Source organism: Sylvia atricapilla, chromosome 5 (assembly GCF_009819655.1).
Source record: "Sylvia atricapilla isolate bSylAtr1 chromosome 5, bSylAtr1.pri, whole genome shotgun sequence".
Classification (NCBI taxonomy): Eukaryota; Metazoa; Chordata; class Aves; order Passeriformes; family Sylviidae; genus Sylvia; species Sylvia atricapilla.
This window is the reverse complement of record NC_089144.1, coordinates 9,494,026-9,521,198: the sequence shown is the minus strand read 5'-3', so window position 1 is coordinate 9,521,198 and position 27,173 is coordinate 9,494,026. Positions and strand designations below refer to the sequence as shown.

General features: G+C 45.3%; 2 protein-coding genes and 1 long non-coding RNA gene across 3 annotated transcripts in view; 1 reads left to right on the top strand and 2 right to left on the bottom strand.

Moving 5' to 3' along the window:
• The window catches only part of LAMB1 (laminin subunit beta 1), a 43,994-nt gene extending 41,010 nt beyond the window's left edge, over positions 1–2,984 (bottom strand). The window contains exons 1-2 of the mRNA XM_066318674.1: positions 2,880–2,984; positions 2,564–2,733 (exon numbers count right to left, since the gene is read on the bottom strand). Of these exons, the coding sequence (XP_066174771.1) occupies positions 2,564–2,733; positions 2,880–2,916 (207 nt within the window). The 5' untranslated portion in view covers positions 2,917–2,984. The remainder of the gene's footprint in view (positions 1–2,563; positions 2,734–2,879) is intronic.
• Positions 2,985–3,483: 499 nt separating this feature from the next.
• On the top strand, positions 3,484–6,320 carry LOC136361045 (uncharacterized). Its single transcript, XR_010743565.1, has 3 exons — positions 3,484–3,591; positions 4,122–4,216; positions 5,868–6,320. It is a non-coding gene; the product is annotated as an uncharacterized lncRNA (long non-coding RNA).
• A 1,148-nt stretch (positions 6,321–7,468) lies between these two features.
• The window catches only part of LAMB4 (laminin subunit beta 4), a 40,534-nt gene continuing 20,829 nt past the window's right edge, over positions 7,469–27,173 (bottom strand). Inside the window, exons 20-34 of the mRNA XM_066318645.1 lie at positions 26,749–26,980; positions 25,162–25,319; positions 23,399–23,623; positions 22,040–22,260; positions 20,760–20,856; positions 20,054–20,429; positions 19,530–19,690; positions 16,217–16,422; positions 15,124–15,327; positions 13,459–13,603; positions 11,461–11,662; positions 10,729–10,867; positions 10,317–10,493; positions 9,163–9,316; positions 7,469–7,808 (exon numbers count right to left, since the gene is read on the bottom strand). Of these exons, the coding sequence (XP_066174742.1) occupies positions 7,669–7,808; positions 9,163–9,316; positions 10,317–10,493; positions 10,729–10,867; positions 11,461–11,662; positions 13,459–13,603; positions 15,124–15,327; positions 16,217–16,422; positions 19,530–19,690; positions 20,054–20,429; positions 20,760–20,856; positions 22,040–22,260; positions 23,399–23,623; positions 25,162–25,319; positions 26,749–26,980 (2,837 nt within the window). The 3' untranslated portion in view covers positions 7,469–7,668. The remainder of the gene's footprint in view (positions 7,809–9,162; positions 9,317–10,316; positions 10,494–10,728; positions 10,868–11,460; positions 11,663–13,458; positions 13,604–15,123; positions 15,328–16,216; positions 16,423–19,529; positions 19,691–20,053; positions 20,430–20,759; positions 20,857–22,039; positions 22,261–23,398; positions 23,624–25,161; positions 25,320–26,748; positions 26,981–27,173) is intronic.

Below are 27,173 nucleotides of genomic sequence, written 5' to 3'. Positions count from 1 at the left end.
TGTGTACATAAAGTCCATTTGCACACATTACAAGGTCTGTCCAAGCAAAACTTGGAACGAGTTTGGTACATGCTGCTTGGGAAAACTAGGAACTTTTTCACCAGGGGCACAAACCTCCATCATGGCTATAACTACAAACAGCGCTATTTTTGCATTGTCCTTCTGCCTAAAACCCCCACTTTCTGACTGCAAGGTAGGGTGCAAAGTGAACCAAAAGGAAAGGGGCTCAGACCAACGGGACGGGGCAGAGAGGGAGAAGACCTCATTGAATCAGTGAAGGAGCCCCATGGCACCAGCAACTCATCCCTGTCGAAAGCTACACAGGCATCATTCCTCCAGCACGTTTATGGAGACAAGCACAATTCTTTATCAGCCAAGAATGTGAGCGCTGGCAGGTCTGCACCACACAGGCTTTCCATTTCACCAGTTCTGACTTCAGCGGCTCCTCCCCAAGCTCAGGGCTTCACCTCCCACGAGCCCTCAAACACTCCTACAGCAGAAAGAATGGCGAGAGCAGGGGTCCCAGGGAAGACATTCCCTACTGTCTGCTCCAGGCTTCTCTCCCCCTGAACTTCATGTCACAACTTGCTCCTTCTCTGACCCAAACTGAATCCTAGAAGACATAATTCTGCCAAGCACTCAGTACGGCCACACCCCATATCACTAAAAAGATACTGGCACCTTCCACGATTTCTTCAATACCACACACTGTGGTTTAGAATAACCAGGGACATCCCAAATGCTGAAGCGGGTCCGGGAGATCAGGAATATTGGGCACATGAGAACTTCTGAAGTGATGCTTTTTACAAAGGCACTCCAACATTTTTTGAGACAAGAAAATGTAACAAAGTACCTTTGTTATTTTCTTCTACCAGAGGTGCTTATGTTGAAGTCAATCCCGACATACACTGAAAATGTTCAGTGAAGCTAAATCCCACGTCAAACAAAGTATTAACTCTATTAGACAGTAAAACTAAAGTATTAACTCTATTAGATGGTAAAATTAAAGGTGGGGAAGGATGAAGGGAGACTTGGTCACTTCAGGGCACAAATGGGTCAAGTGCTACAGCCCCTCCTGCTTCCATTGCTTTTCCTTCCAAGTGCCAAAATCCGGCCCTATTGTCTTCCACAGTAATTTGTCCGGAGATTATCACTTTACTTTCAGTTCAACACAGTTCCACGTATAACTGATACCTTATTCTTCTCCACCATCCTTTCTGTCTCAGAGATTTTAAGTTTGGTGAGCCGCTTCTGGCTTTAAAAACCAACAGCTCACCAGATATGCTGAGACAACCTTATTTGCATCTTTCCACCCAGACACCATACACATGCAATTACACTACGGGGACTGTGAAAAAAACATCGCCGGGCCCTACTCTCTTTTAGGAAGCTGTCTAGACGGCTCCGAGCAAGCCGGGAAATAAAGCATTAACCGAACTTACGGCGGCACATTCTTCCTTATTGGCCTCGATCAGGAAAGGGGGGTCGGGAGCCGAAAGCCGCGGGGCATTCCCCGGAGCCGAGCGTGGGTCCCGCACTGGGCACGATGCTGCCCGCGGGCGCGCACCCCGCACACCCCGCACACCCCGCACACCCCGCATATCCGCACATCCCGCACATCCGCACACCCCGCACACCCCGCATATCCGCACACCCCGCACACCCCGCACACCCCGCATATCCGCACATCCCGCACATCCGCACACCCCGCACACCCCGCATATCCGCACATCCCGCACATCCGCACACCCCGCACACCCCGCACATCCCACACCCCGCACACCCCGCACATCCCGCACACCCCGCACACCGCACATCCGCACACCCCGCATATCCGCACATCCCGCACACCCCGCATATCCGCACATCCCCGCACCCCGCACACCCCGCGCACCCCGCACATCCCACACCCCGCACATCCTCACACCCCGCACACCCCGCACATCCGCACACCCGCACACCCCGCACACCCCGCATATCCGCACATCCTCACACCCCGCACATCCGCACACCCCCACACCCCGCACATCCGCACACCCCGCACACCCCGCACACCGCACACCCCGCACACCCCGCACATCCCGCACATCCGCACACCCCGCACATCCGCACACCCCGCACACCCCGCACACCCCGCGCACCCCGCACATCCCACACCCCGCACATCCGCACACGTGCACACCCCGCGCACCCGCACATCCCGCACACCCCGCACATCCGCACACCCCGCACATCCGCACACCCCGCACACCCCGCACATCCGCACACGTGCACACCCCGCACACCCGCACACCCGCACACCCGCGCACCCGCATACCCCGCACACCCCGCACATCCCACACCCCGCACACCCGCACACCCCGCACACCCGCACATCCCGCACATCCGCACACCCCGCACATCCCACACCCCGCACACCCGCACATCCGCACACCCGCACATCCCGCACATCCGCACACCCCGCACATCCCACACCCCGCACACCCGCACATCCCGCACACCCGCACATCCCGCACATCCGCACACCCCGCAGGAGGCGATGCCCGGCCGGCGCGGAGCTCACCTGGAGGTGGCTGACGATGCAGTAGGGCTCGGGCTGGCGGAGGCCGCAGGTGGACGAGGCGGAGAGGCGGGCGGCGCGGCCGATGAGCAGGTCGCCGGTGGCGGGGTAGCAGCTGCCCTCGGCGCAGCCGTAGCTGTACTCGGGCTCCTGTGCCGCCGCGGGCCACAGCGCTGCGCGGAGGGGGAGAGAGAGAGGGGGACAGAGGGTGAGAGAGGGAAGCCGGAGCCAGGCCGGGCTGGGCGCTCCGAGCCGCCCCGGCGGGCGCTGCAGAGGCGCGTCCAGCCCGCCGTGCCCCGACGGGAGCGGAGCGAGTTACCCAGGCAGCAGCAGAGGTACAGCGGGAGGCGGCCCATGGCGGGCGGCGGGACGGGACGGGACAGAACGGGACAAGACGCGACGGGACGGGACGCGGCTGTCCCTCCACACGCCGCCGAAAGCCGCCGCTCCACGCAGGCGCCGCCGTTCCCGACCGCGGCCCCGCGCCGCCGGGTGCCCCCGGCCCTCCTCCTCCTCCTCCTCCTCCTCCTCCTCCTCCTCCTCCGCCCCTCGCATCCGCGGGGCCGGGCCGAGCCCCTCCCGCCCCGGGGCAGCCCGGCCCTCAGCCCGGACAGGGAGCGCGGCCGTCGAGGAAGGGAGTTCAGTCGGGGTGGGAGGCAAGGGGGTTGCGGGCTAGGGAGCTCCTGTCCCGCCGGAGCCAGGGAGCCCAGAGCGGGGACTCCAGCCCCCCGGCCCGCAGGTTCTGCTCCCGCTGCTCCCCAGCGTCGAGAGCGGGCTCTGGGCAGGGTGCGAAAAGCAGACGGGGGTGGTGGATAGGTGGGGGGAATCACCATCGGGTGCCCCCACTCCCTGCCCCTGTCGGTGGGGAAATAATGAAGGATATGGGGTTATTGACGTAATCCTGCCTTCTGCTGGTGGTGTGGATGGAGCCGGGTCCCTGCGAGGAAAGGATGGATGGATGGATGGATGGATGGATGGATGGATGGATGGATGGATGGATGGACGGACGGACAGTGGTACATGCTTGTGTGGTAAGGCCCAAAACCCAGCAAAGAACCAAGGGGTTGGCAAATGTCACATGCAAGGCTCAGTAGCCCCACTCTGCCTGGTGCTGTGGTGCCAGCACATGTGGCTCAGCAGTGCCATTCCTGGGGATGGTGGCCGTGCTGCCATACATGGCCAGCTCTGGCCCTGGCACAGGCAAAGAGGCCCAGCAAGCCTAGACCAGCCACTGTCAGGCTGGTGTGTCTCATTTGCTGTGGGAGCACATGGCACTGTTGCCTTCCCAGGGCACTGGGACAGCTGCAGGGAATGAATGGCTGTGATGGAGCTGCCCCTGCACACCAGCCTCCCACATCAGTTCCCTGGCCTCTGTTGGGGAACACAGGGTCTTCACTGGCTGGTGGCAGAGTCCCCCTAAAGCACCCGGGGAAAAGGTTGGTAAATAAATGCCTAGGAGTCTGTATGAAGGATGGATGTGGCTGGAACAAATGCCTGGGTTTATATACCCAGGTTTTGCTTGTGCACGTGTAACACGTGTATTTGTGTAAATCTTTACCAGGAACCAGCGTCCCTCAAGAATACTTTGCCCTCGCTATTTGCAGTGCCAGAATGAAAACACACCATGGTCTGTCTGGCCCAGCAAACCCTGCCGAGGTAGGTAAATATGTTCATTCTCATTTTACAGATGGATAAGCAGAAACAGAGAGATACCAAATGACTTGCCCTAAAGGTTAAACACCAGGTTTGAAACATAACCCAAGACTCTGGATTAAAGAACTTGTGGAGCCGTTTCATTAAATATACACATGAAATTAAATAATTCTAAACTTTCAGGGCAGGAATTGTAACACTCTAAGCTTCTTCTGCCATGTGGCCTTTTGAATTCACAAAACAAATTCAGTTTCATAACCCTGTTAAATTTTTTAAGCTTCAGTACAACAAGCATTTTTGTCTCCCCACTAACAGAAAATGTTTTATTTCACTGCTGTTAGAGTCTCCTCTGGTCCATGGCAGATGGGCAGTGGCATCACCCCAACTGCAACAGTCTCATTGCCACTGGACTTTTTTCTGTCTCATATTTTTTCAACTTTTATTGAAGTTTTTTTCCTTTAGGTTTTTTCCTGTTTCACAGCCTTGTAGAAGTCCTATCCTCCCCTATAGGCTCCTTTGTGCCTTGCCACAGACAGCATGAAAACGGGCTTTGTTCCTGCCTGGGGGTGACCCTGCCGTGTGACATCAGGGACTGAGCTGGAGCTTCAGCCACAGACTGGAGTGGCCACCATCACCCATAACTGTGGTACTCTTTTAGACATAACTGAAACCACCACATTTAGTCTGTGAGTAATCAGGAACAGGGAACATGTGTCCTTCCCTCTCTGCAGTGCTCATGACAAATAGCGAGTGGGAGTATTATAATTTGATTCTTCAAATGATAAAAATTCCGTTTTGTGTCATGCCCTATCCTTGTGGCTGGTGAACCACCTTTACAGCCCTGGAGTGTCTGTGTTTGTGTGTGGTTGGAAGTCTTCTCAAAGAACAAAATTTCGGAATTTGACCCCACTTGATCACCCATTTTCTTAAAACACTGTAGTAGTCAAATGCCTGGTAGACAGAGTTGATGATATGAATTTGATTTAATATATCTTTCATTATATGTCAGTTTGGTTGTGTTGTTTGCATTTTGATTAATGCCATTGAAGTAAAAATGCTCTACAGCAAGAAGCTTATTTCAATTCTTTTTCAAGAAACAGTTTTCGGAAGCCATTTCTGCCCACAAGGAGGATGTCTGGGGGGAACTACAAATAGGTACTTTTTATCTAGAGACAGCATTTCCCGCACAAATTAACTTTGAAAAACCACTTTGAAAGTTTTTGCGTCACTTCCAACGGGAAACGCTGCACAGTTGTAAACCTCAGAAGCTGTCACAGGATGGATTTGGGATTCTGTGGCCACTGGTCCCATCAGATTTGCTTCCTTTGTGTGTCTGAGCACGCTTGGAGGCAGGCAGGGGAGGTTAAACTCTGTGCTGACTTTCTTGTTCCTGCTTCCGCTTTCCTTCCAGCGATTTCTGTTTCCCCCATCCCCTCTCCAGGCCTGTTTGACTGCCTTGTGTTTACAGATTTCTCACCCATGCAGCTTGTGGAAAGCCGCACAGCAATTCTCATAGTCAACAGTGGATCGTAGGAGGAAGTTCTCTTTCAACTTTTTGCTTGTGAATTCGTATTTTTAAAGCCATGAATGAAATAATTTGGGTTTGTATGCAATTGGGAGTTTCTCTCTAAGAGCTTCAGTTTGCCTTTTCTAGGTGCAGTCCAACAGAGATTTGCTGAAACCTGCAGAAAATCCTTCATTACCTGGAGACCCACGTGTGAGCAGCTTGGTGAAAGCTCTGAGTAAAACAGAGATGTTTGATTTCATTACGTCAGTCTCAATATAATCATCTGATTACAGCCTAGTAACTTAGAAGCCTCACAGGTGATTTTTTTTTAAAGTGCTAAAATCCAGAAAATGCTAACCCACAAATTCCGTGCATTCCTGCGTTCAGGTGGCTTTGTTAGATCATATCGAAATTATACTTCGATTCCATTATTTTCACACTAGAATATGTCTCACAGTGCAATGCATGTTGCACATTGCCCTGGAGCACAGCTGGTTTGAGTTAGAGGAGTATCAATGAAATCTCATCTGCCAGCAATTCCCACCCAAGCCCCCAGCGCATACCAGTGCAGCTTTAGCTCTTGTAAACACAGGGTGATAACTATGCTTTAAGTGTTTATCTCCTTATCTCCGTGTGATGGATAAGGATTGTTTCACGGGTGCTGCTGGCATGGGTAAATGTTAAGCGCCCTGTGTTCCCGCAGAGCATTCCTGTTTTACAGATGTGGTCTGGGCTGCATCCGAGCTCTGAAGCAGCACCGTGCTGAAGGAAGTCCCTCGCTGGGGGACAGTCCTGCCAGGAATGACACGACTGGTTTTGGCTGGTGAAAACCCCTCATCAGTCTGCTCTGCGTCCTGCTGGAGTGTGTATACCAAGGGTGGGACTTTGAAACCGAGGCGTTGCTCACTTCAGTCTTTTTAAAACTCTGGCATGTCTGTAACATTTGCTTAACCACAGATTCCTTCTCTATTTATATTAGAGAAAAAAAGAATTACAGCCTGAAATTTAGGCCAATTCATGTGTTCTTGACGGCAAAAAGAAATTGCTGAGTGAACCCTGACTTCTGTGAAGTGCTGCACTGTGGGAGAAGAGCTGGAGAAACTGGTTTTCAACATTTCTGGCCCTTTGGACTCACTACTTACGCCTAAGAGCTGGAGTTATTCTCCACTTGTTGGTTGCATTAACGAAAAATACGTGAAACACGTAAGCATAAGAAAAATGGGCGCTGCAGGAGCCTTAAAAACGAAATTTAAGTTGGTTTTGGCGTTCAGCATCTTAGCACTGCCATCCAGTGGGCACTGGGAAATCGGCTCTGTCACCCGCCGCTGGCGGCCGGGCACGGAGCTGCTGCCTGTCGCATTTCCAGGGGACACAGCGGGACCCTCCCATGGTCAGGGCTCCTGTGAGGGAACCCTGCTCTGCCTCAGGGCAGAGATGGGCTTGGAGCAGTGACAATGCCTGGGGATGGCGCTGGGTGTCAGCAGGGGTGGCTGCAGGAGCCACCAATGACAAGGGTTTCATTGTCATCGCCCCAGCCGAGTCTGGACAGCCCCGTGCAGGGTCATGGCACAACCACATTTCTTAGGGTTTGGCAGAAGACATGTGTTGGGAGAATGTCTTTGAGACGGCTACCAGCAGCTCTCTGAGCACTCCTCCTTTTGCATTTCCAACCCTCCAGCCACAAGAAGCTCTAGACTGTGCACAGGAGTATGTTGTAGAGCTCCCTCAAAGACTACACATTCCTAAATCAGATGGTTTATTAAAGATATTTCCTATTTCCATATGAACCCCACTGGACAAAAGAAGAAAAAGAAAAAAAGATAAAATAACATTATTCACTAGGCCATTTCAGATACATTTCCAGAGGACAATGGCCTGTGCCAGGATGCTCAGGGCATGGTAATCATGGTGAATTCAGCCTCATTTTACCTGATGGTCTGTTCAGACCCTAACTCTTGCATGTTGCATACTTGCTTTCCTGCTCCATGATTTCATTTTTGATGGCTATCACTTGTTCCTCTAGTTGTCTCAGTTGCTCTGCCTTATTTTGTTTGGTTTGATTCAGTTCCTGAAGCTTCTTCTCCAAATCTGGAAGAGCAGAGACAGGCAATGATGCTCACATTTGTTGTGTAAGTAAAATCCAAGGATTAGCAGCGTTTCTTTTCCCAGCCTATTTGAACAAGGAATGTTACATATGCAACTGGAGGGAAGAGTCTGGCTTCTGGATGGCAAGAGGAGCCTGACAGCCTTGGAGAAATTAATTTCTCACCATGTGCTTTGGTCCATCAGCTAGGATGGGGCAGGACATGGAGCTCTTAAAGGACTTGGTTTAAATGCAGACACTCAGAGGAACAGCGTGTCTGCTGATGTGTGTAAAGCCTAGACAATTTGGGTGTGATGGGCTTAGGTCTCCCTCACTTGGGTAACTGTTTTCTGCTGCTTCCTATGGAACTACACCAATGTAATGAGTGTATTGGTAATGAGTTAAATCCACAGGATTCACTGTCTGTTTCTAATGTCCTTATCAACCAGACATTTGGAGTTACTGGGATGATCTTAATGCCTTTCCTCAAGGTACATGCTCAAAATATTTATTTGGATCCTGTCCTGAAAGGTTTTCTCCTGGGATAAGTTTCTGCTTCAGTTTTGCTGATGTTACATGGCATTTTCTGATAATGAGCCTGGCAGAATCCCAGGCCTAAGGGTTCGCAGTGGGAATGCCCAGACATTCACTGTAAGGAAAATTAGTTTCCCTGTGTGCAGGGACATGAGATTGCTCCTCCTTTTTGGTGACACTAAGCCTGTGTGAGCAGCAGTGCCAGTGCAGCCACAGTCTGCACTTTCCATGGCCCCTCTGCCTGACAGTCACGTCCCCACAGATTCAGGGCACCTTCAGTCTCCACAAGCTGCTAATTGCACCTGGGGTGTTCTGCCATTGCTCAGAGATAATGTCTGAAGGGGAACAAGTATGGGCTGATGGAAAACAGCTGCCCTACAGCTCCATCACAGGAGCCCTCACTTTTGGGTGATGTGGGGAAAGACAGAGTGTGGAGGAAGGATTGAAGGTCCAAGTGCCCAAAGCAAATGCATAAATCACGGCCTCCAGCTAAATCTGCAGCCAGGTTTTATGCAGGTCTTGCACTTGCCCTGTTTTTCAACTGAAGAAAATCACTGCAAGTCCCTGTATGGACAGTTCTTAATCTTTGCTTATAGCAATCTATTTAAATCAGAAAAAGTACAGAAGCCTAATCAGTTCAACTACTTTTAAAATTAGTAGCTTCAGGCAGGGATTTTCACCAGGTAAATTGTTTTAAACCTAGTGTTTTAAACCTAGCTCACCTTTGGGTGAGCTTAGTGTGTTAGTGTCTGTGGGCAAGGACTTCAGCCTTGAATTCATGACTATCACAGTGCTTACCACTCACTGTGGAAATGAGAACATCACCTGTTATTTTTTTTATCTTCTTTTCTGTCTCTTCAACCAGTTTTTCTGCTTCTTCTTTCAACTGCTTTACTTTTTCTAGTGTTACTTTTGGAGGTCCTTGGGTTTTTAGCTTTTCTTGAAGAATGGTGTACTTTCTTTTGACATCAGTAAATTCCTGTAACAAAATGCCATTACTTAGTTTAGGAGTCATTAATTAATCTTAGTTGAAGAGATAATGAATCTGATGTACAGAAGGAAGTTTTAATACTTCTTTTTAACATACTCTTTGAACCAAAGTTTAGATTTCTCATTCTCTTTAATATTAAAAAATATACCCTTAATTTGTAGACATTGAAAATGCTTTGCAAAATGTGATAGAAATCAATTAAAACAAACTGCCAGTGGAGTAATCTAAAGGAGAGGGAAGGGCAAGGATACAAAGAAAATATTATTTAAGATATTTTAAGATTATGCTGGGTTTGCTTCTGTTGATAGGACTTTTCTGTAAATTTCATTTTGCCTTAATTCAAATTTAATGAATTATCTGTAGCAACACTGGGCTTTTTGCATTTTCAATTTCAGTAATATTTAGTGGCTAATCTGTTCCCTGCTGATCTAGGTTGCTGTTGAGGCTACAGTTTAGGTTTTGCCTATGGTTCTTGTAACTTGGAAGTATGGCCATGTTCCAAGCTTGTGCTGTGGCTACCTGGTTCTTGCCATTTTAGCAAATTTCTGGCTGCAGTTTCAAAAAACTGAACTACTGGAAAGCACCAAGCCAACCAAAAACTCACAGTGACTCCCACAGCAATTTTCTCTGAAGGAGGACAGCACAGGATGAATTGTCAGGGTGCTTCCATCACTCATGCGTTTTAATATCTGGTTTTGTGATTTGTTCTGTTGTGTTTATTGGTGCCCATGGTGACTACAAGTCTTATACACAGTGCAGGAAAAAATGTCATGAAGTAGCCAGAGAAATGTGTATGTTTTCTTTCATTCAAGCAAATAGAAGTGTATGCCAGAAGCCTTAAAATAAAACACAAATTCTTCTTAACCTCTGACATTTTACACTGCATGGCATAAGGAAAATGTTACAGCTGGGCAATGCTTTTGAAGCAAAAATACTAGTAAATGTGGAGGAGGTTTTGTTTCCCTTAGCATGTGACAGAAGGGCTTACCTTATCAATATTCTGGGCTTGCTTGTGAGCTGCTTCTGCCTCTGCTCTTGCCTTTGTAGCTTGATTCTTGTTCATCAGTGTTTTTGCCTGCCATGTGGCAGTTTCACCTTCCACCTCAGTCTGTCTGGCTGACAAGTCATTTAGTTTATCCTTTGTCTCGTTCACTTGGTTCTCAGCCTAAAACAGAGCAATTCAAGGCTGTGATTTCTTATGTAATGCCCATCCAGCTTGCAGAGTGTGGCAATGAGGGACTGTCAATGGAATAAGAGACCTTCAAGCAATATCAAATTGGTGTCACATCTGTGCCACATTCTGGTTTTATTTCCTTAAGCTTATGTTAAGGAAACTTCAGAATGAAGTATCTCTTTCTAGTCAATATAGCAAATAAATGAAAATATTTGCAGCAAGATACCTGAGAGATTTGTGTTCTGATGCCTCGTATTTCTTCATTTAACTTTATGATGGTGGTTCTGGAGTGCCCTTGGGACTTCACAACATTTTTTAGTTTAGTATTAAGTTCATCCACTGGCAGAAGAGCTTCAGCTGCTTTGCTAAAATGGAAAAAATGAAGAGTGTGTAGTATCATGGTGTGGTGTGCAAAGCAAGAGCATGTTTCAAATGCCCCCATGCTGTCATGCAGGAATGTTTCCACAACAGCAACCATTAAAATTGTGGTAAATTGGTAAAGCAAAACCTCAGAAAAGGGCTTTGTTGGGGAGCACCTGAGTTGCTGTACTCAGGGTGAGGTTGGATGCTGCTGGCTGCCTACTGGTGCACTGCTAGTAGGGTAGACTCATGGATGAACCTATTTTCTCTTTTGTTGGGTCTTTTTCACCCTTATTCAAACCACCTCGTGAGCCAGATGTAATGCTCCACGAGGTCCAAGGTGGAATTAAGTAGCTGCTTTGGCCTCTCTGACTCAGCAGGCAGAGGAGCCAGGAGCTGTCAGGAGCTGCTTCCTTTCAGCATGTTGGCTCCTGCAGCCTAAGCAGCGATGGCTCCTTCCTGCTGCAGGGAAAAGGCAAGGTAAAACCTCCATCTGAACTCTCCTTGTAGTGTTGCTACAGGGGTATGGAGCAGTCCTACTGTGCACAGTGCCACCCCAGCTGGAGCTGGCACACCACTGTGAGAATACTCTACTTACTGAGCTTCTTGTGCCGCCAGCAGCAGTGTCTGAGCATCCTCCCTTTTTATGTTTCTCTTATCCAGTTTGTGCTTCTCACAGTGGTTCATAATGCTTTGGAGTTTGCCAAGCATGCCTGTGAGCTCTTGTGGAGTCAGGGGAAGGTTTATTTGCAGAACATAATTTGCTACCTTCTCAATATCTTCTGGAAGTGCACTCTCATCTGCAACAGAAAAGGAGCTGAGAGTATCCTGAAGTGGCTCCTTCCTCCCAGCAAATGGCATTATGGCTGCCTACCCTTTGAGTTGTGGGGGAGAATAAATCTGACAGGCACAGCAAGGGGGTAAGAGAATTATCTCCAACATTTTGGAGTTTAATATTATGCTTCCAGGTACTGCTGTTAGTGTTGTCAGAACTGGCTGAAGTGAGGATTTGAACCCACTTTGAACTGTGTTATTAAAATTCTGATGTAGGACAGAGCCCATGAAGGGTTTTAAATCAGTGCCCAGCACAGCTAGATGTGTCAGAGCCCATTTCTCCCTTGGCCCACAGATCAAAGAGGGGCTGGTGAGGCTGGGGTGTGAATGGAGATTTCCAAGCTGGCCAGTGGGTGTAATCCCTTCCCTGGAGTTGCCACAATATTGAGAAAGTGGTTTCTTTGCTGGTTAATGAGAAAGGCTAAGCTGCAGAGGGAACTTGGGTCAGACTTGCACAGAATGGGAATTTACAATAGAAAAAAAAGCATATTTTGACAACTCCCATTACAAATGAGCTTGTCCTTGCCAAGAGGCAGAAGCACACACAGTTAGAGTAGTCAATGCCTTGAAAAGTCACAACATCAGTTTTGTTTTCTGCTCACTTCCATTTATAGACAAGACCTTGTGTGATAAAGCAGTTGAGATGCATTAAATGGTTGTGTTAATCTCCAGAGAAAGTCAGCAAGAATTAAATAGATGACATTTAGTGTGCAAACAGTAGTGCATTCCTGGGAGCTATTTTCTGTAAAAATATATTAATCCAAAATCACCATTAACATCGATGTTGAGTACAGCAGATTTAATGTAACTGTATGCTTTTCAGCTTCTCCTGTTCTTACGCTTCAATTAACAAAACAAAGATTTGAAAAAAATCCTTTATAATTGTTAATAAATGCTGTATGTCTACTAAGAGACATAAAAGAAGAGTGAAAGATGGAATTTGCAGTGGCTATCAATAAAAATCTGAGACTTTTAAGGAATTAAATGGACCTAAATCTTCCAGTTCAATAAAATACTGTAAATTTTTCCGAACCAAAGAAATCCTCTGTCCTCTGCCCTTGCTCCCATTTGGATGTAGAGGTATGAATGCCAAAAGACTGCAATCCATAAAGATTTATCAGATCAGCTACACTGAAGAGATTGAAGAAAATCCTGTCACATCTGAACCCTTTGATGTGCATCTGGTAAAAAAATTTAGGATCTGCTTCCTACAGCATTTTTCTGCAATCCCGAGAGTGGACAATTTTTAGGGTATATATGGTTGTTTTGTTATTTTTTGTTTATGAGAGCTGTGAAGTTCTACCAGAAGCCTTTGATTCCTTGAGTTACAGCTTTATGGAGTGGGATGTGTCCTGATTCCCACGCTCCCTACTGAGAGCCTCTATTTATGGGCCTGGAATAACAATTTGAGGATGCATTGGACATGCCTGGCCATTATATATTGTATGAAATTATCTTAGTAGTCCTTTACTCAGACAAACCAGGATCAGAGGGAGTTACTTCAAATTAAACATAGTAATAAAAGATGATAATCAGAATGTAATAGATATATTGTAAGATTGATACAAAGAGCTGTTACCTGGGAGAAAGAAGCCCTAGAAAAAAGGGATTGAAAAAGTTTGCACAGCTCAGGAGATAGATGAGAAATTTTATGCATACACAGCTCAATCATGTTCTGGATGTCTACTATGCTGGATAATATTGGAATATTTTTAATGAAATATTTATGAAAAACGAGTCAAAAAGAACATTGCATATTTACCTAACAGGAAGTCTTTCACTTTTTGGATGAACTCCTTAGTGATCTCTCCATCAACTTCAATTTGATTCATAACCATCTCCAGTTGTCCAATAAATTGTGAGCCTTTCAGTTTGCTGTCTTCTGCCATCTTTCTAATGCTTTCAACCTGGAAATATTATTAGAAACAGCAATGCCATTTTCTGTAGGTTATCTGTCATTGCTTTGCAAGTTGGGTTCTGACACAAAGGTGGTTTTGATCCAAGCCTCAGCTGGAATCACTTGATGTGGCTTTGGAAAGTAGCAGGAGACCCCTTTGGGGAACTTCAGAAGCTGCTACATCTTGGTCTTCATCTGGCCTCAGAAAAATACTAATGCAAGTATTTTTTCTCTCTGCAGCCCCTGCTAAACCACAGCCCCTTCTGTTTCTAAAATGATAATGCAGTACTGTATCATGTCAGTGATCAGATTCAGATCTGAGCAGATCTTACCAGGTTCAGATCTGATTACAGAAAATGTAATTCCATTTGTCATTTCATATTGGACTTGCTGTTAAAAATACACTTTAAGAGGATACAAGGAAGGTACAGTTCAAGGCTTTTCTCTAAAAGTTACATTTCGCCACTAAATTAGTATTCTTGATATTTTAAATGAGAACTTTAGATTAATTATCAAATTCCAACAGTACTTTTCTTTGGTAGGGGCTTTGCCTTCAAGAATGTCTTGGGCACATCTGTGGTCTGCAGAGGGAAGAGATTTGGTCTTTCCCCATGCAATGAGAAAAACGCCGATGTTTTTATTTCTGAAAAGCCCCCAGATAGTTCTGTCCTGTTACCCCGGGAAATGCTGCACGCCCCGGAGGCGATGTCCCGGCAGCGGGGCTGCCTTTGGCTGCCGCCGCTCCGTGTCCTGGAGCCCCAGGGCGCTGCCCCAAGTGCTCATTTCCCAGCCTCACGGCGGGGTGCGGTACCTCGTGCATTTCAAAAAGAGGAAATGGATGCCCAAGCATCCTGCAGGGACACGACGAAGCCACAGCAGAATGTAATTTCTGCTGGAAAATGTGATTTGCCTATAACTGTAACGGGCATCATCTCTGACTGTTAATAAGAACAAACTCTTTACTGGTGCTTTGGGAGTTGTCTGTTTTGTTTCCTTGGCATATGTTGCATTGGCCACACTTAGCCTGAATTTTTCACTGCTACTGTGCAGTATAGTCGACTAATTGATGTCCTCCTAAACATTACTGGGGGCAGAAAAGCTTCATCTTGAAATTATTTTCAGAAGTAATTTATTGGCAAACATAAGAGTAGCAGGCAGTTGTACAAATAGAGCTTACTGCCATGCACAGCAGTAATCCCATTGCAATAAGCATGTCAGGCTACTGACAAATGGTGCCATTTGAATCTTTCCCAGTAAAAATGTAGACAAAACTAGCCTGAAACTGCCCACTCCCATAGACACATGGGTTTTGAAATCTTAGCAGCTGTGAGGAAGATCTAGATAAAGCCAACCTCTTGGTGGGGCTGGCACCTGGTACTGAATCATGACAGAACTATGATGTTGGGACAGAATCCATCACTATGTCATGCTCTTTGTCCAAAGAGCAGGTGAGTTTTTGCAGATTTGTGACCTCCCAAATCTCATCCTCCATCCATTTCACTGAACAAATGTAGGTTTGATATACAGCACCTGATTCTCAGGTTCCTGTAGCTGAGTAGTGAAGTTATTTAGCAACACAGCAGTCTCCTCAGCTTTCCTGACGGCCTCAGAGGAGAGAGGAAGAGCTCCAGTGCAGTCTGGGCCACCACACTGCCTTAGTCCATGACTGTCCTGGCACAAAGCTCCCCCACAGGCTGCTGTGGCACATGGCTGGTCTCCTGGAATACCACAGATCTGCAAGAAGAAAGATGTTTATGCTAGACTCCTCTGGGGGCCTGAGATACATTCCTGAGGGAAGGAAGACGTTTGACATCTTATGAACATTGAATATAGGATGGGATTTTCCCTAAGACACAGCATCTGGTCCTTATAAAGATGGGTATCACAAGCAGTTACAGGTCACTCTCCCCTGATTTGAAGGATGCAAAGCAGCCCATGGCTCTGAACGTCCTTGCAGGAGCCATTTGTTAGGCTCCATGTGTTGCAGTAAGACCCTTGCTTCACTCTTCTTTAGCAAAAGGGCTGAAACTGTTCCCTAACTATATCCAGCCCATGGGTAATGGCTTCTTCTAAAGGATCCAGATAACTTCTAACAGAACCAGGTGCCATGTCTAGTCCTCCATGTATTTTGACACAGATATCCTAAAGGCTTAGGTGGATAATCTCTTCCAGATTTGTCATGAATTGGTACTATCAGGTATTTACTTCTGCCCTGCAGAAGAACAGAAATCCCCCTCTTTCCCAGAGGTGACACAAAGGATATGTGAGCACTCCTCACCCACTCCAGGACAAAGTTACTTTGCTTAGTTTAACTTCCTCATGGAGGAGGTTTGTGTTAATCTTTCCAAAATTACTCTGGTGTCCTCTTCAGACTAGAGAGTACTTAAACAGTTCCTTATACTGGGAACAATGGCTTCCAAAAGACTGGAAGTATCTACAGCTGGGAAGTGCATCTGGTTTTGATGTGATTGCATGGCTGTGGCAAGGAAGTGCCATTTTCCAGACTTAAAAATGCATGTGAGCAACCTTTTAAAATAAAACCTACTACAACATCAAAAAAAGAGTTTGTTTGGTTTTTTTTTTTTTTTTTTTTAAGCTTTCATTCAAAATCCACAGCACCTACCTTTTCATTCAAGTTTTGGATGCCAGGGCTTTTGATCATTCTGAGCTGCTGCAGCACATTGCTTGCGTTTAGGACCTGATGGTCCAACATAGCGAGTGCATCGTTCCTGGTGTACTCTGAGTGTCCAACAACAGGGACTGTTCCCCTGCTCTTCTCTTCTGCCAGCTGTGATACTTCAGAGTGTTTCCTAATGTTGCTGACAGCCTCTGTACCAACAGAACAGGGTTTAGTACCAACTGCATTTGGTTGCCTTCTGTTTGTGCATTTACTTGAATTCTGGACAATTGTTGAGTTACAACAATTCACTGATTGTGAATTCACTGGGTAGGACAGGACAGGAACTGTCATTTTCTCAGCAAAGCTTTTTAATCCTTTACTTATCCAGTTGCCAAATAGAAATAGTTATGGATGCTCATAAAACCTGCTAAACTAGATGAATGTATGGTGGTTCCTATGTCATCCATAGGGATGCCAAGCATCCATAGGATGCTTGAGAAGGCAAAAGAATAGACAAAAGTATGAAGGAGATCCCATTATTGGCACTAACTGCTACTGATCTGCATTCATCAGTAGCTCATGCATTGCTGCCATTGTTGATTGGATAAAAGCTCCTGACATTTATTATGTTTTAGGCAGGAAAACTGTTTCTGCCAGTTGTCATGAAATGATCAGCTCCCTGATTGTGAGTCAGGAAAGCATTGGTCCTTTCTGTTCAGCACTTAACACCCAAGAGTTAAGTGGTCTGCTAGACTGAGACCAAAACTGACATTACAAATGGGAATATATGAGGGCTTTTTTGTCTCTGGAAAATCCAGTTTCAGGACAGATGCATAAAAAAAAGCACTTCCACGATAAGCTCATAGGCCAGGCAAAAAATGTTTTCCAGCAAGAGTCTTGTTTGGTTAGTGAAAGCTTTCCCTTAAGTAGGCTCAAAAGGGTTGGAGAATATTACATTTTTTGTGGATTAATAGCCTGAGAAAAGGATTCAGGCCTTTTGCAACACACATAATTTAAAGCTGTTCCTGCTGCTGTTGAGGTTTCCCAGATCTCCAGAGAGCCCAGATTTGTCCCCAGATTCCTAGGCAGAAATATGACCAGAGCCAGAATTGATGTGAAAGTGAAAATGTATTGGAGGTCTCTGATTAACATCTCTCTTTGTGCTGGTAACTGACTCAGTTACTAGTTGAAGTCAAAGACAAGACACTCAAATCCTGTGTGCTTTGATTCAGGCTCTAAAGCCCTTGGCTGTGCTTTGATTGAAGCTGAACAATGTTTAGTTATCATGTGGAACCAGGGCTATTTATTTATCTTGTAATTCTTGGAAATAATATACAGTTTAAAGTTAGCTCTTAATACAAAATACCTGGCAAGAGACTGCTGGAACTCCTCATCTAAGCCAGAGACTTTTTTCTGTGCAACGATTCCATTGCAGGAATATTTCACAGTGGTTCAGCTCTCCATTAAGTGGCCTAAATGTGTTTTCCACATTTGGTTTTTGATGGAGCTGTAGAGATTCCAAGTTCCTTTGCATTAAACACAGTGTCTTAGCCCAGGCTTGATTTACAGCCTAAGAAGCTTCTCTCACTGCATTACTGTACCTCAGCAGCTGCAGAGCTGGGGGCCAGTGCAGGAAAGCCATAATTTAATGAGATCTCACAGACTGCAAACATTCTTTTAAGGACACTTGTGTCTTGGGTTTTCCAATGGTTTTAATTTATCATTAGATATTGCTGTTTCCATGTCATCTAGCTGCAAATAGCCGTGAGGAAAACTCTGACTCCTGATTCTCTGCAAAGAGACGTAGGCAGGAGCTCGTTCTCCTTGTGTGTCTAGGGCACAAGTGCCAGATGTGCCCCAGATGATGTATGTGGCCATATCCTGCTCTACCTCAGCAAAAAGGGGATGAAAAAGCAGACAGAGCCATATATAGGATATGCTGCTGGTCTGAAAGGAAGATGGAGTGAGGAGCCAGTCTCTCCTGCGTATCAGAAAAGCTGGTTATCTTGAGGGAAATGTTATTTTTGTGGTATTAGATGCTTGGTAGCAGAACCAATGAATATTTGCGGCCTTGATAGGAAATTCATCTTAAATTCAAGGTCTTCCCCTCCCCAGACTCCCATGTGCTTTTTATAGGGCTGTTTGTCTATCTCCAGAGGCCAAAAGAAAAGTGGGTTTGGAATGTGACCAGAGAGCACCATGGATGCCTCAGCTCTGCGTCCACTGACCTCCCTGGGATTTATTGTTTCTTTGCCTTTCTGCCTGTCTCAGTCTGTGCAAGGCTTGGCTGGATTGAGAAGCAGAGCCTGGGAGAGCTGTGCTGGCTGCTTGCAGAGGGACCTGAGCTGAGGAGCTGCTCCAGGGGGCTGCCAAGTACAACAGGGCAGGGGAGACCTAAATCCCTCTTTTCCTCTCCTCCATTCCCTCCACTTCGCATTTTGTTGACTTTTCCTCTTTTTCTTTTTTAAACAACAAAAAAACCCAAGCTTGCCTGGGCCAAGTTTTTCTTGCCTGAATGAAACACAGAGGAACTGTAAGTGGGAGTGCATTGCTTGTGTCTTCTGTGGTGAGCACCCTGTCTTCTGGGGGTTCACATTGTTGCAGCCATCTCTTTGGAGAGGCTTCTGCTGACCATCTCCTGCCATTGTGGGTGGTCTAGCATCTGTTTAAGTCCATGCCTGATACATCTCCATTTTTCTTCAGAAACCAGTGTGGGACATCATCATTACAGCTATTAGCAGCTGATGGAGACTACACTTAACCTAAGCACAGAGGATGTAATTCTTTCAAAAATGCCAAGGAACTCAGTTTTGCTTTCCCATTTTTTGATGATGGAGAGCTACTTCTGTCCCACATAAAGTCAAGTATTTTCCCATGGGAACACCAAGAAGCTGCACTATGACACTATGCTTTAATTAAACAAGCCATTCTTGAACAAGATTCTTTAAGTATTCCTATGAGCAAGAGGAGTCAGACATGGAGGGGGAGGAATCCTTTGCTGTTCTATTGTATGTGAGTCTGTACTTTGAAAGTGTGTTTCTTTTATATCCTGATGTAAGCATTTGGATTTATGAGATTCCTGACTGATGTGACCCTGGCACACACATCTGAAATTTGGGAAGCTAGAAATGACAGTATTTTAAGAGAAAAGAGAATTTGGAAAATCTGTATAAAATGTTGTTGGTGTCAGCATTTTTGTGCTACCATAGGAAGCTAAAATCTAGGGATCTTTGAAATGTTGCATGGTTTAATGATGAGAAAGCATTCCGAAATTTCAGGGAAAATGTCCATCCATCTTAATTCATTGCTGGCTTACCTTTGAAGTTCAGGTACTGAAAACTTTGATGCAGATGTATTTTCTGTTGTAGAAGTTTGAACACTAGGTTGGCTTCTTCTCCAATATCCTCTATGTTCTTGTTAAGATCAGGAAACTCAAAGAGCAAACTGTGAAGGGGATTCATCTGTGCAACTTTTTGTCTGAAGGGGAAAAGACAGTTATGCAGAAGTCAGACCAGATTGTTCTTAAACTAGAACTGGGTTACAAAATATTTTAGAGGGCAAGAGATAAATTTATAAATAAGCAGAAACATTTAATTGTATGGCCTATTTAGAAAACCCTTAGAATGAACTGGAAAATTCCAGCACTTAAGTGTATGTCTGTGTGGGTTAGGCATCTATTAAGGATGATTTTGTTTACAGATCTACTGAAAACAGTGACTTAGTAGACCAGCATCTGTGTGCTGATCCGAAGTGGGACTTGATATGTAGGGATGGCTGGTGGACTCCGGGGAAGACAGTTTCTTAGCCAAGGGATTTTTTCAGGAGCAACCTAGCTCTTACTGAAGGTAGCCCTGAAAATCTCTGATGCTCAAAAGGGCCTCCAGTGAAAGGACAGGATGTCCTAAAATGTGTTCAGCTTCAGAAATGGCATCTTCAAAGGTTTTGAAGCGCATGTCACAGCTGGGCATCCGTCCTCCTTTGTCTTCCAGCTTTGCTGCAAACCTCATTAACCCCTTGACAGTCTGAGCAAGAGCAGCAATTTCAGCGTCCCACTGATCAAAACAAAGATGACACTGATGGCAGGAGGGAAAGTCCTTCTCAAAGCCGCGGCCGCACTGGTCGCAGAGCCGGCCGGTGACACCAGCACGGCAGTGACACGCGCCGGTGGCTTTGTCACACGTGGGCTGGCGGGTCCCCTCCGGGTTACACTCACACGCTGCAAGGGAAGGAACAGCAGGTTACATCCACTTGTTCCTTTTCTGTGGGATTAATGCATGAAAAAGGTGCATTTCAAGGTAACAAAAGCAAACCAGTGTTTGATTCGGAGCAAGGTGGAGTGCACAGGAGTGACTCTCCTTCATCTCTGACTTCCATCTTAACCATTGAAATAACAATATAAATATATAAACACTTATCCATTTCATATACACAAACATATAAGAGGCTGTTTCTCTACATGTATGCCCTTTCTCCCCTCTCTATATAAAAGATAAATGCTTATGTTGAGGCGGTTTCTAATCCAGTTGTCCCACTTAATAATACTTACAAACGCAGTGCACCTGGGGATTGCCAAAGTAGTTTTCCTCACATTCATTACAGCATCTCCCGCTGTAACCTGGCTTACATGGACACTGGCCTGTCAGCTGTAAAGACAGTTAGGAGTGAATAACTTCCAGCAGAGTCATAGAGCTGGATGTACATTATTTCAGCTGTACAAGAACTGCAGTAACACTGCTGGCCCACAGTCTTTGAACACCATGGCTTACACAGTACTGGGCCAACTTTCCTGTCTTCCTCCTGAAGGTCCTGAAAACAAAATGCACTCTGAGAAATGGCTTTACTTTGCTAATGTCAGAGATTTGTATGATGCAGTCTGCTGATGCTGTTTGAGAACTCATCCTCTGACTATGATCTGAGAGGATTATTTTCCTTGGCAAAGCAGACTTATTTTTTATTTTTGCTGCATCTAAATACTCATCTTAACATTTCAACTTTAAATTACACAATATATTAATTGTAACTGAAAATCTTGAGGGTATATTATGCACATTGCCCTAGAAAAAAAATTTTGTAATTGAGCTATTAAACTCCCAAAATTACAACTTTGATAACTGCTAGTAGTTCTTTGAGGTCAAGAACAAAATTTGCTATAAAAAATAATAAATCTACTGAATAAACTGGAACAAACAGAGAGCATATTGAAATAAAAATGTGCAAATACATCAGCAAGACTTTTGGTTAAGCTGCTGATGCTCTGAAGTCAATGGCAAAATTGCTGTCGGCTCAGCAATTTTTGGGAAATTGTTGGACCACAATTTCACCTCTCTATTCTAAAATGCTGTTTATTTTTTTCTACATTCTAGCCCTAAAATGTACACAGAAATTGAAGATGAGAAAAGGTACTCTAGCAGTACAATAAATGAGGAATGATTAATGTAATGGCCACAGCTGCTACTTTATCAAAATAAACATTCAAAAAATACTCATAAGAGTCTAGGGTCCAAGCTTGGATTTTCTTCTTCCTTATATGCATATTTATGAGGCTGTTTTTTCCTTTACAAAGTGTTTCTAAGATCCACTTGACAAAGAAACAACATGCAAAGAGAAATTGCTGACCAACATGCAAAGCCACATAATCAGAAAAAACACTTTTGATTTAATGACTCAGAATGTGATTGCACCAACTACAAACTTCCAAAGATTTGTTTGTTTGTTTGTTTTCAGGGAATATGACAAAAAAGCAATCCCCATTTATAAGACAGTCCCCACTTTGCCATGTCAAAACACCAGCACCCTGATTCCTGGAAAGCAGAGTAATTTTCTTGCCTGGTTGCACTGGTTGCTTTGGGAGTTTTTTGGATCGCAGTCACAGGTCTGACATCCATTCCCACTAGCCAGGCCCCAGTAGCCAGAGGCACACTGGTCACAGGTGGCACCCAGCACATTGGGCAGGCAGGGACAAGCTCCTGTGGCTGGGTCACACAGGCAGGCTGCATCCCCCCCTGGGCACATGGCAGGGTGAACACCTGCCAGATGGCACGTGCAGCCTGGAAAAAGAAGAGCAATTACTACAGCAGGCACTAATACAGCAGCTGATGGACAATCAGAGATGGATATAAAGCCCACACTGTAGGTTTCCTTTTAGTGACCTTGAAGGTGTTTAATGTCATGCATATTACCTGTCTTTCTGTAATAACCTATATATGGCTTTGAGAAAACTGACTGAGAATGTTCAACACTTTTAATACAGGCACAAAAACTCAGTGGCTCAGTGAAGCCTCAGTGAAGCCTTGGTGAAGGCTCAGTGAATTTTGAATCTTATTAGAATGCAATGTTAAATATGTTGGGTAAGGATAAGCTGATTTACAGTAGGCATTATCCAGCATGGGAATCCCCAGTAAGCCAAGTAAGATAAGAAACCTTCCTTGTGAGGAGCCAGAAGTTCTTGCTTAAGAATTTCTAACACACATCTTCCAAGAATGAACGAGGAATGTGCCTGGACTGTATTTTAGAGATTCCTCAGAAAAACAGTTTCTCAACAATACTTATAATTAACTTGTCCATAAAAATTAAATCTCAATCAGGCCCATCTGTGAAAGTGAGTATAGAGAAAAAATGGGAAGAAGCCTTCCTTGCCTTTCCTTACACTCCTACTCTTCTGTTCAAAGTGCTGAGTTACTGACATGTTCTCATGGAATCTATTAAATTGTCTGAATGCTCTCATTCTAGCCACTTAATGAAAACAACTGGTAAGGCAGGAAGTTCAGCAAGGGATCATCTGGTTAACTGAGCTCTAACTGAGCTTAGCTGGCATCAGCCAGCAACATGGACAAACAATTATCACTGATTTCTTTACTTTTGATTCCTTCCTGAATAAGCTGAATGCACATTAATTTTTCTAACAGAGTAGTGCTTTCATTTCACAAATGAGTATTTCCTAGGAGTGATATTCAGTATGAGATTTAATGAGACTCAGATGACAAAGAATTTAATTAGATGCCATGTTATCTGTATCACTGATATATTTATATTTAGTAAATAGAGAAATATATTTGTGATTCTTATATTTTTCTCTATTTGCATGCTTTAGTTTTGTCCTCCCTCCAAGGTCTAGCCTTTCCCTATAGCCTATTTTTTAAAAACATTTTCTTTGTAATAAAACACAGTTGCAGTGCTGCTACTTACTTTGACAGCTTTGATTGAGGGCTGAGCCAAAATAACCTGGTTTGCAGAACTGGCAGTTTGCTCCGTGGGTGTTGTGTAAACACTTGTTGCATTCCCCTGTGACCCTGTTACAGGACTCTGGGTCTGTCAAATCAATGTTGTTATTGCAGGGACACGGTGCACAGTCGAGCCCAGGGCTGTTGGGGTTTTTGTAGAACCCACTAGGACACTCATCACACTGATTGCCTGCCAGAGGAAGGTAAAAATGTTGCTGGCTGATGGGAATTCAAGTGAAACATGTAATTTCCAGTAATATTATTAAAAGATTCAGACTGTCCGTTCAAATGCACATTTCCAGTGGAAAATATCCACCTGTTTGAGAGCATTTCCCTATAATTCTCTGATCAGTTTAAATTATAACTTCCCCACTGAAATCTGATGGAAATGCACCCTTCTCATCCCAAGTTGTTTACACCAAGGAAGTCCTTTCAGTAAGAGCCAATGGCTTCCCCATCATACAACAGCTCCAAACATCTTTTTCTATCAAAGTCCATTCAATGGCAGTAGTCAGGGTTAGCCATATTTGCAGGACTTCCTTGGCCCTTCACTTCAACAGCAGCATTGGAGGGTGAGGGGTACACAGGAGTTCAGATGAAGTCTGATGTTCTGTCCTTGCTGGCATTACAACCATTCCTGCATTTCGTCTCAATGCCTGCCTGATTTGGGTGTTACCTCTGCATCTCAGAAACCATTCTGGGCTGAGACTGAAAACCCAGACTGGTGTTTCTGGAACCACAGAGGCTGGTTCATCCTCAGCCAAGGGCTCTGTTCCTTCACTGTGCTCCTCAGGACCCAGAGCCTTTCTCAGTCTCGGAGAAAGTGAGACCACTGCAGCAAAGGTGACCAAGTGTCTTGCTGGAAAGGAGCAGGAGCAATGAAGTCCAAAACTGAGGAGTACAGTGATTTGTGAGGACAGAAGTCTCCAAAATGAATAATTTTTGCCCTACAGCAATTACTTAAGCAAAACCACTCTTGACTTACAAAGGAACCTTGCCTAAGTAAAGACAGCAATTGGTTTAATTTTCAGCAGTGCTTCCCATAAAGCTTTGTTTTCATCAGAGGAGATCTTTCTAATGCCCAAGGGAAGGGAAATATCTTCAGCTTTCCCTTCAGGAATTCAACCTAAGCCAACAAGATCTTAGGAAATGAGGAATCCGTTTGCTGCAAAAATATCTGCATTTGAGACAGCTGAGAATAGAAACCCCATTTCTAAAGTGACCATTTGAACCATGAAGCAGTCACTTTAAGGCATAATGTCAAAGAGTTTCCTCTATATGGGGAAAGACTTCCTCTGGTTAGGAAATCTTATCAGCTCTTTTTGATGCCCTAGTCATTCCCATTTGGGCTTGCAATGCTTCTTTTTCAGAGGTAACAAGCAACTGCAGTTCTCCCCTCCTCTCCCCACCAGATTAACACAATGCCTCTGGAAAGGAGGAGATTTCCAGAGAGTGACATCAGAATAATTAATGACTTCTCTATTGGTGAATTAATGACTTCCACATTGGTGAATCCCTTTTTAAAATGCTAACTGCGCAATTCCCATTCTTCCTAGTCAGAACTTAACTGCATAATTTCAGCAAACTTCAGTGCTAATTCTTCTTATCTGTTTTATTAGCATTACCAGAAATTGACATTTCTGAACATGTGACAGGTGGAAGATGATAATTTTTTTTGTCTTACATTAATTTTAATAATATCAAAACCAGTCTTTATTTGCTTCATACCTGAATATCCCTCGAGACAATTACAGACAAGCTGTGCAGTCTGGGAGTCCTGGTAACAGGAATGTGCAAAATACCTGTTGCTTGTAGGTGTCCCTGGGCACCTGCATGGGTGGCAGGGTTCTCCATCTAGAGGGTTTCCATAATAGCCATCCATGCACCTGCCAAAGCAGTCGACACAAACAGGACAAATTGTCAAGAGCTACATGCAGGTGGGTCAATTTATATGTATATATTGAAATTAGTATTTCAGATCACTGTAATGCTATCTCCATCAACTGATAGAGATATATCAAGCTTCAGAAGTGTTCTAAAATAGAAAATCAGAGCTGCATTCTCAAAACCTGAAGGAAAAAAAAAAAAAAAGACGTATGTTTTCCTTTCAAGAAATGTTTGTGAAGACTTTCACCTACTCTGGAATAATTTTAATCTAAATGATTATAATATGGCATATCACACATGCTCTGCATAGGCAGCTAAAAGCTGCCATATAAAAATTCTGTATATTTACCTATCAGCACATATATTCATCTATTTCCATACAGACACATTCACAGAGTGGTTGGCATGACAGTAAAAAGTGCTGGCACAGGGGGAAAAAAGCAATTATTCCTTAAGAGTACTTAGAGAATACTGCATATTTTAGATGCAACACGTGTATTGAGGCATGCTCCATCTGACATGTTCTGCAAACCTGGAGTAATGGCTCTTTCGAAGTGCTGGTAGCTGTGCTGTTCCCTGAACTGGTGGGGATTTTTGGGGCTCCCTACATATACAGGCAAGGCTAAAAGACTTGGCTATCTGATTATCCTCCCCCTGGAGTCTGGAGATCCTGCAAAGCCACAGGGCAAAAAGTGTTTCAGTGTTCCATTTTTCATCTGTTTGCCATCTACGAGTAGAACAGCCAAAGACAGTATTGTCTGAAAGCACTGCAGGAAAAACTCAACAGGTTTCATGAGGAAATCCTCTTAAGAACGAACCACAAGGTATGGTCCAGTCAAATCAAACCAAACAAACTTAATTTTGATGTCCATGTTGAACTGTGTTGCTGCTACCAGCGTACAAAATAAAAAAGAGGAGCAGTGGAATGGAGCTGGAACGTGTGGGAAAAGTAATTTTCTGGTGATATGGAACTACAAAGCGGGCATATTTACTTAGTGAACTCATTAGAGGTAATTGCAGGTATTAAAATGAGTATTCAGCACAATATCCATCCTCTTGGCTTGCCCTATGCTCAATTTGAAATTTGAAAGCTGGCGATTTGGGAGCTGGCAGGAGTCAGTTTATCCCACACACAGTGCTTTGTATGTCCAGGTACATGGTGCCATGTCTCAAATGCCTTCTTGCAGGTAGGCTGCTGCAGTGCTGGCTGCATGCCTTGCCTGCAGTCCACCCACAGGCATTGCATGCGCATCCCCCACGTGCATTTTCCAAAGAAACAGGCACCTGACATTCAGCAGCCAGTTTTATCCTGGTTTAGGTACATTTTTCCTGTTCGGGTCACTGATGAGCTGTAGGCCCCCAGCTACACGGGCATTTTGGAGACCCGCAGCGTGCGGCGGAGCTTTGCGGCGCTGCCCGAGAACTGACCTTTCACAGCGGCTGCCGGCGGTGAACCCGCGGCAGTCGAGGCACTCCCCGGTCCGAGGGTGGCACAGCTCGGCGTGGCCATTGCAGGGGCACGGGCGGCAGTGGGGAAAGCCGAAATAGCCGGGCAGGCAGCGGCTGCAGCGCTGGCCGTGCACGTCCCGCCGGCAGGAGCACTGCCCCGTCACCTGGTCGCACAGCGCGCTCAGCGAGCCCTGCGGGTGGCACTGGCAGGCTGCAAAACACCCAGAGCAAAGCCCCGTCCGTACAGCGGCCCGGCAAACTCATCCTCAGCGCGGCTGAGGATGCGCAAAGGCAGCAGGGATGGGAAATTTGTTATTCGCGGAAAGGGTTTTTTTTTTTATATTGCTTCACACGTAACCTTTTTGTTGTGTTTTCTCTGGGGAATGGTTTTTTCCCAGGACCCC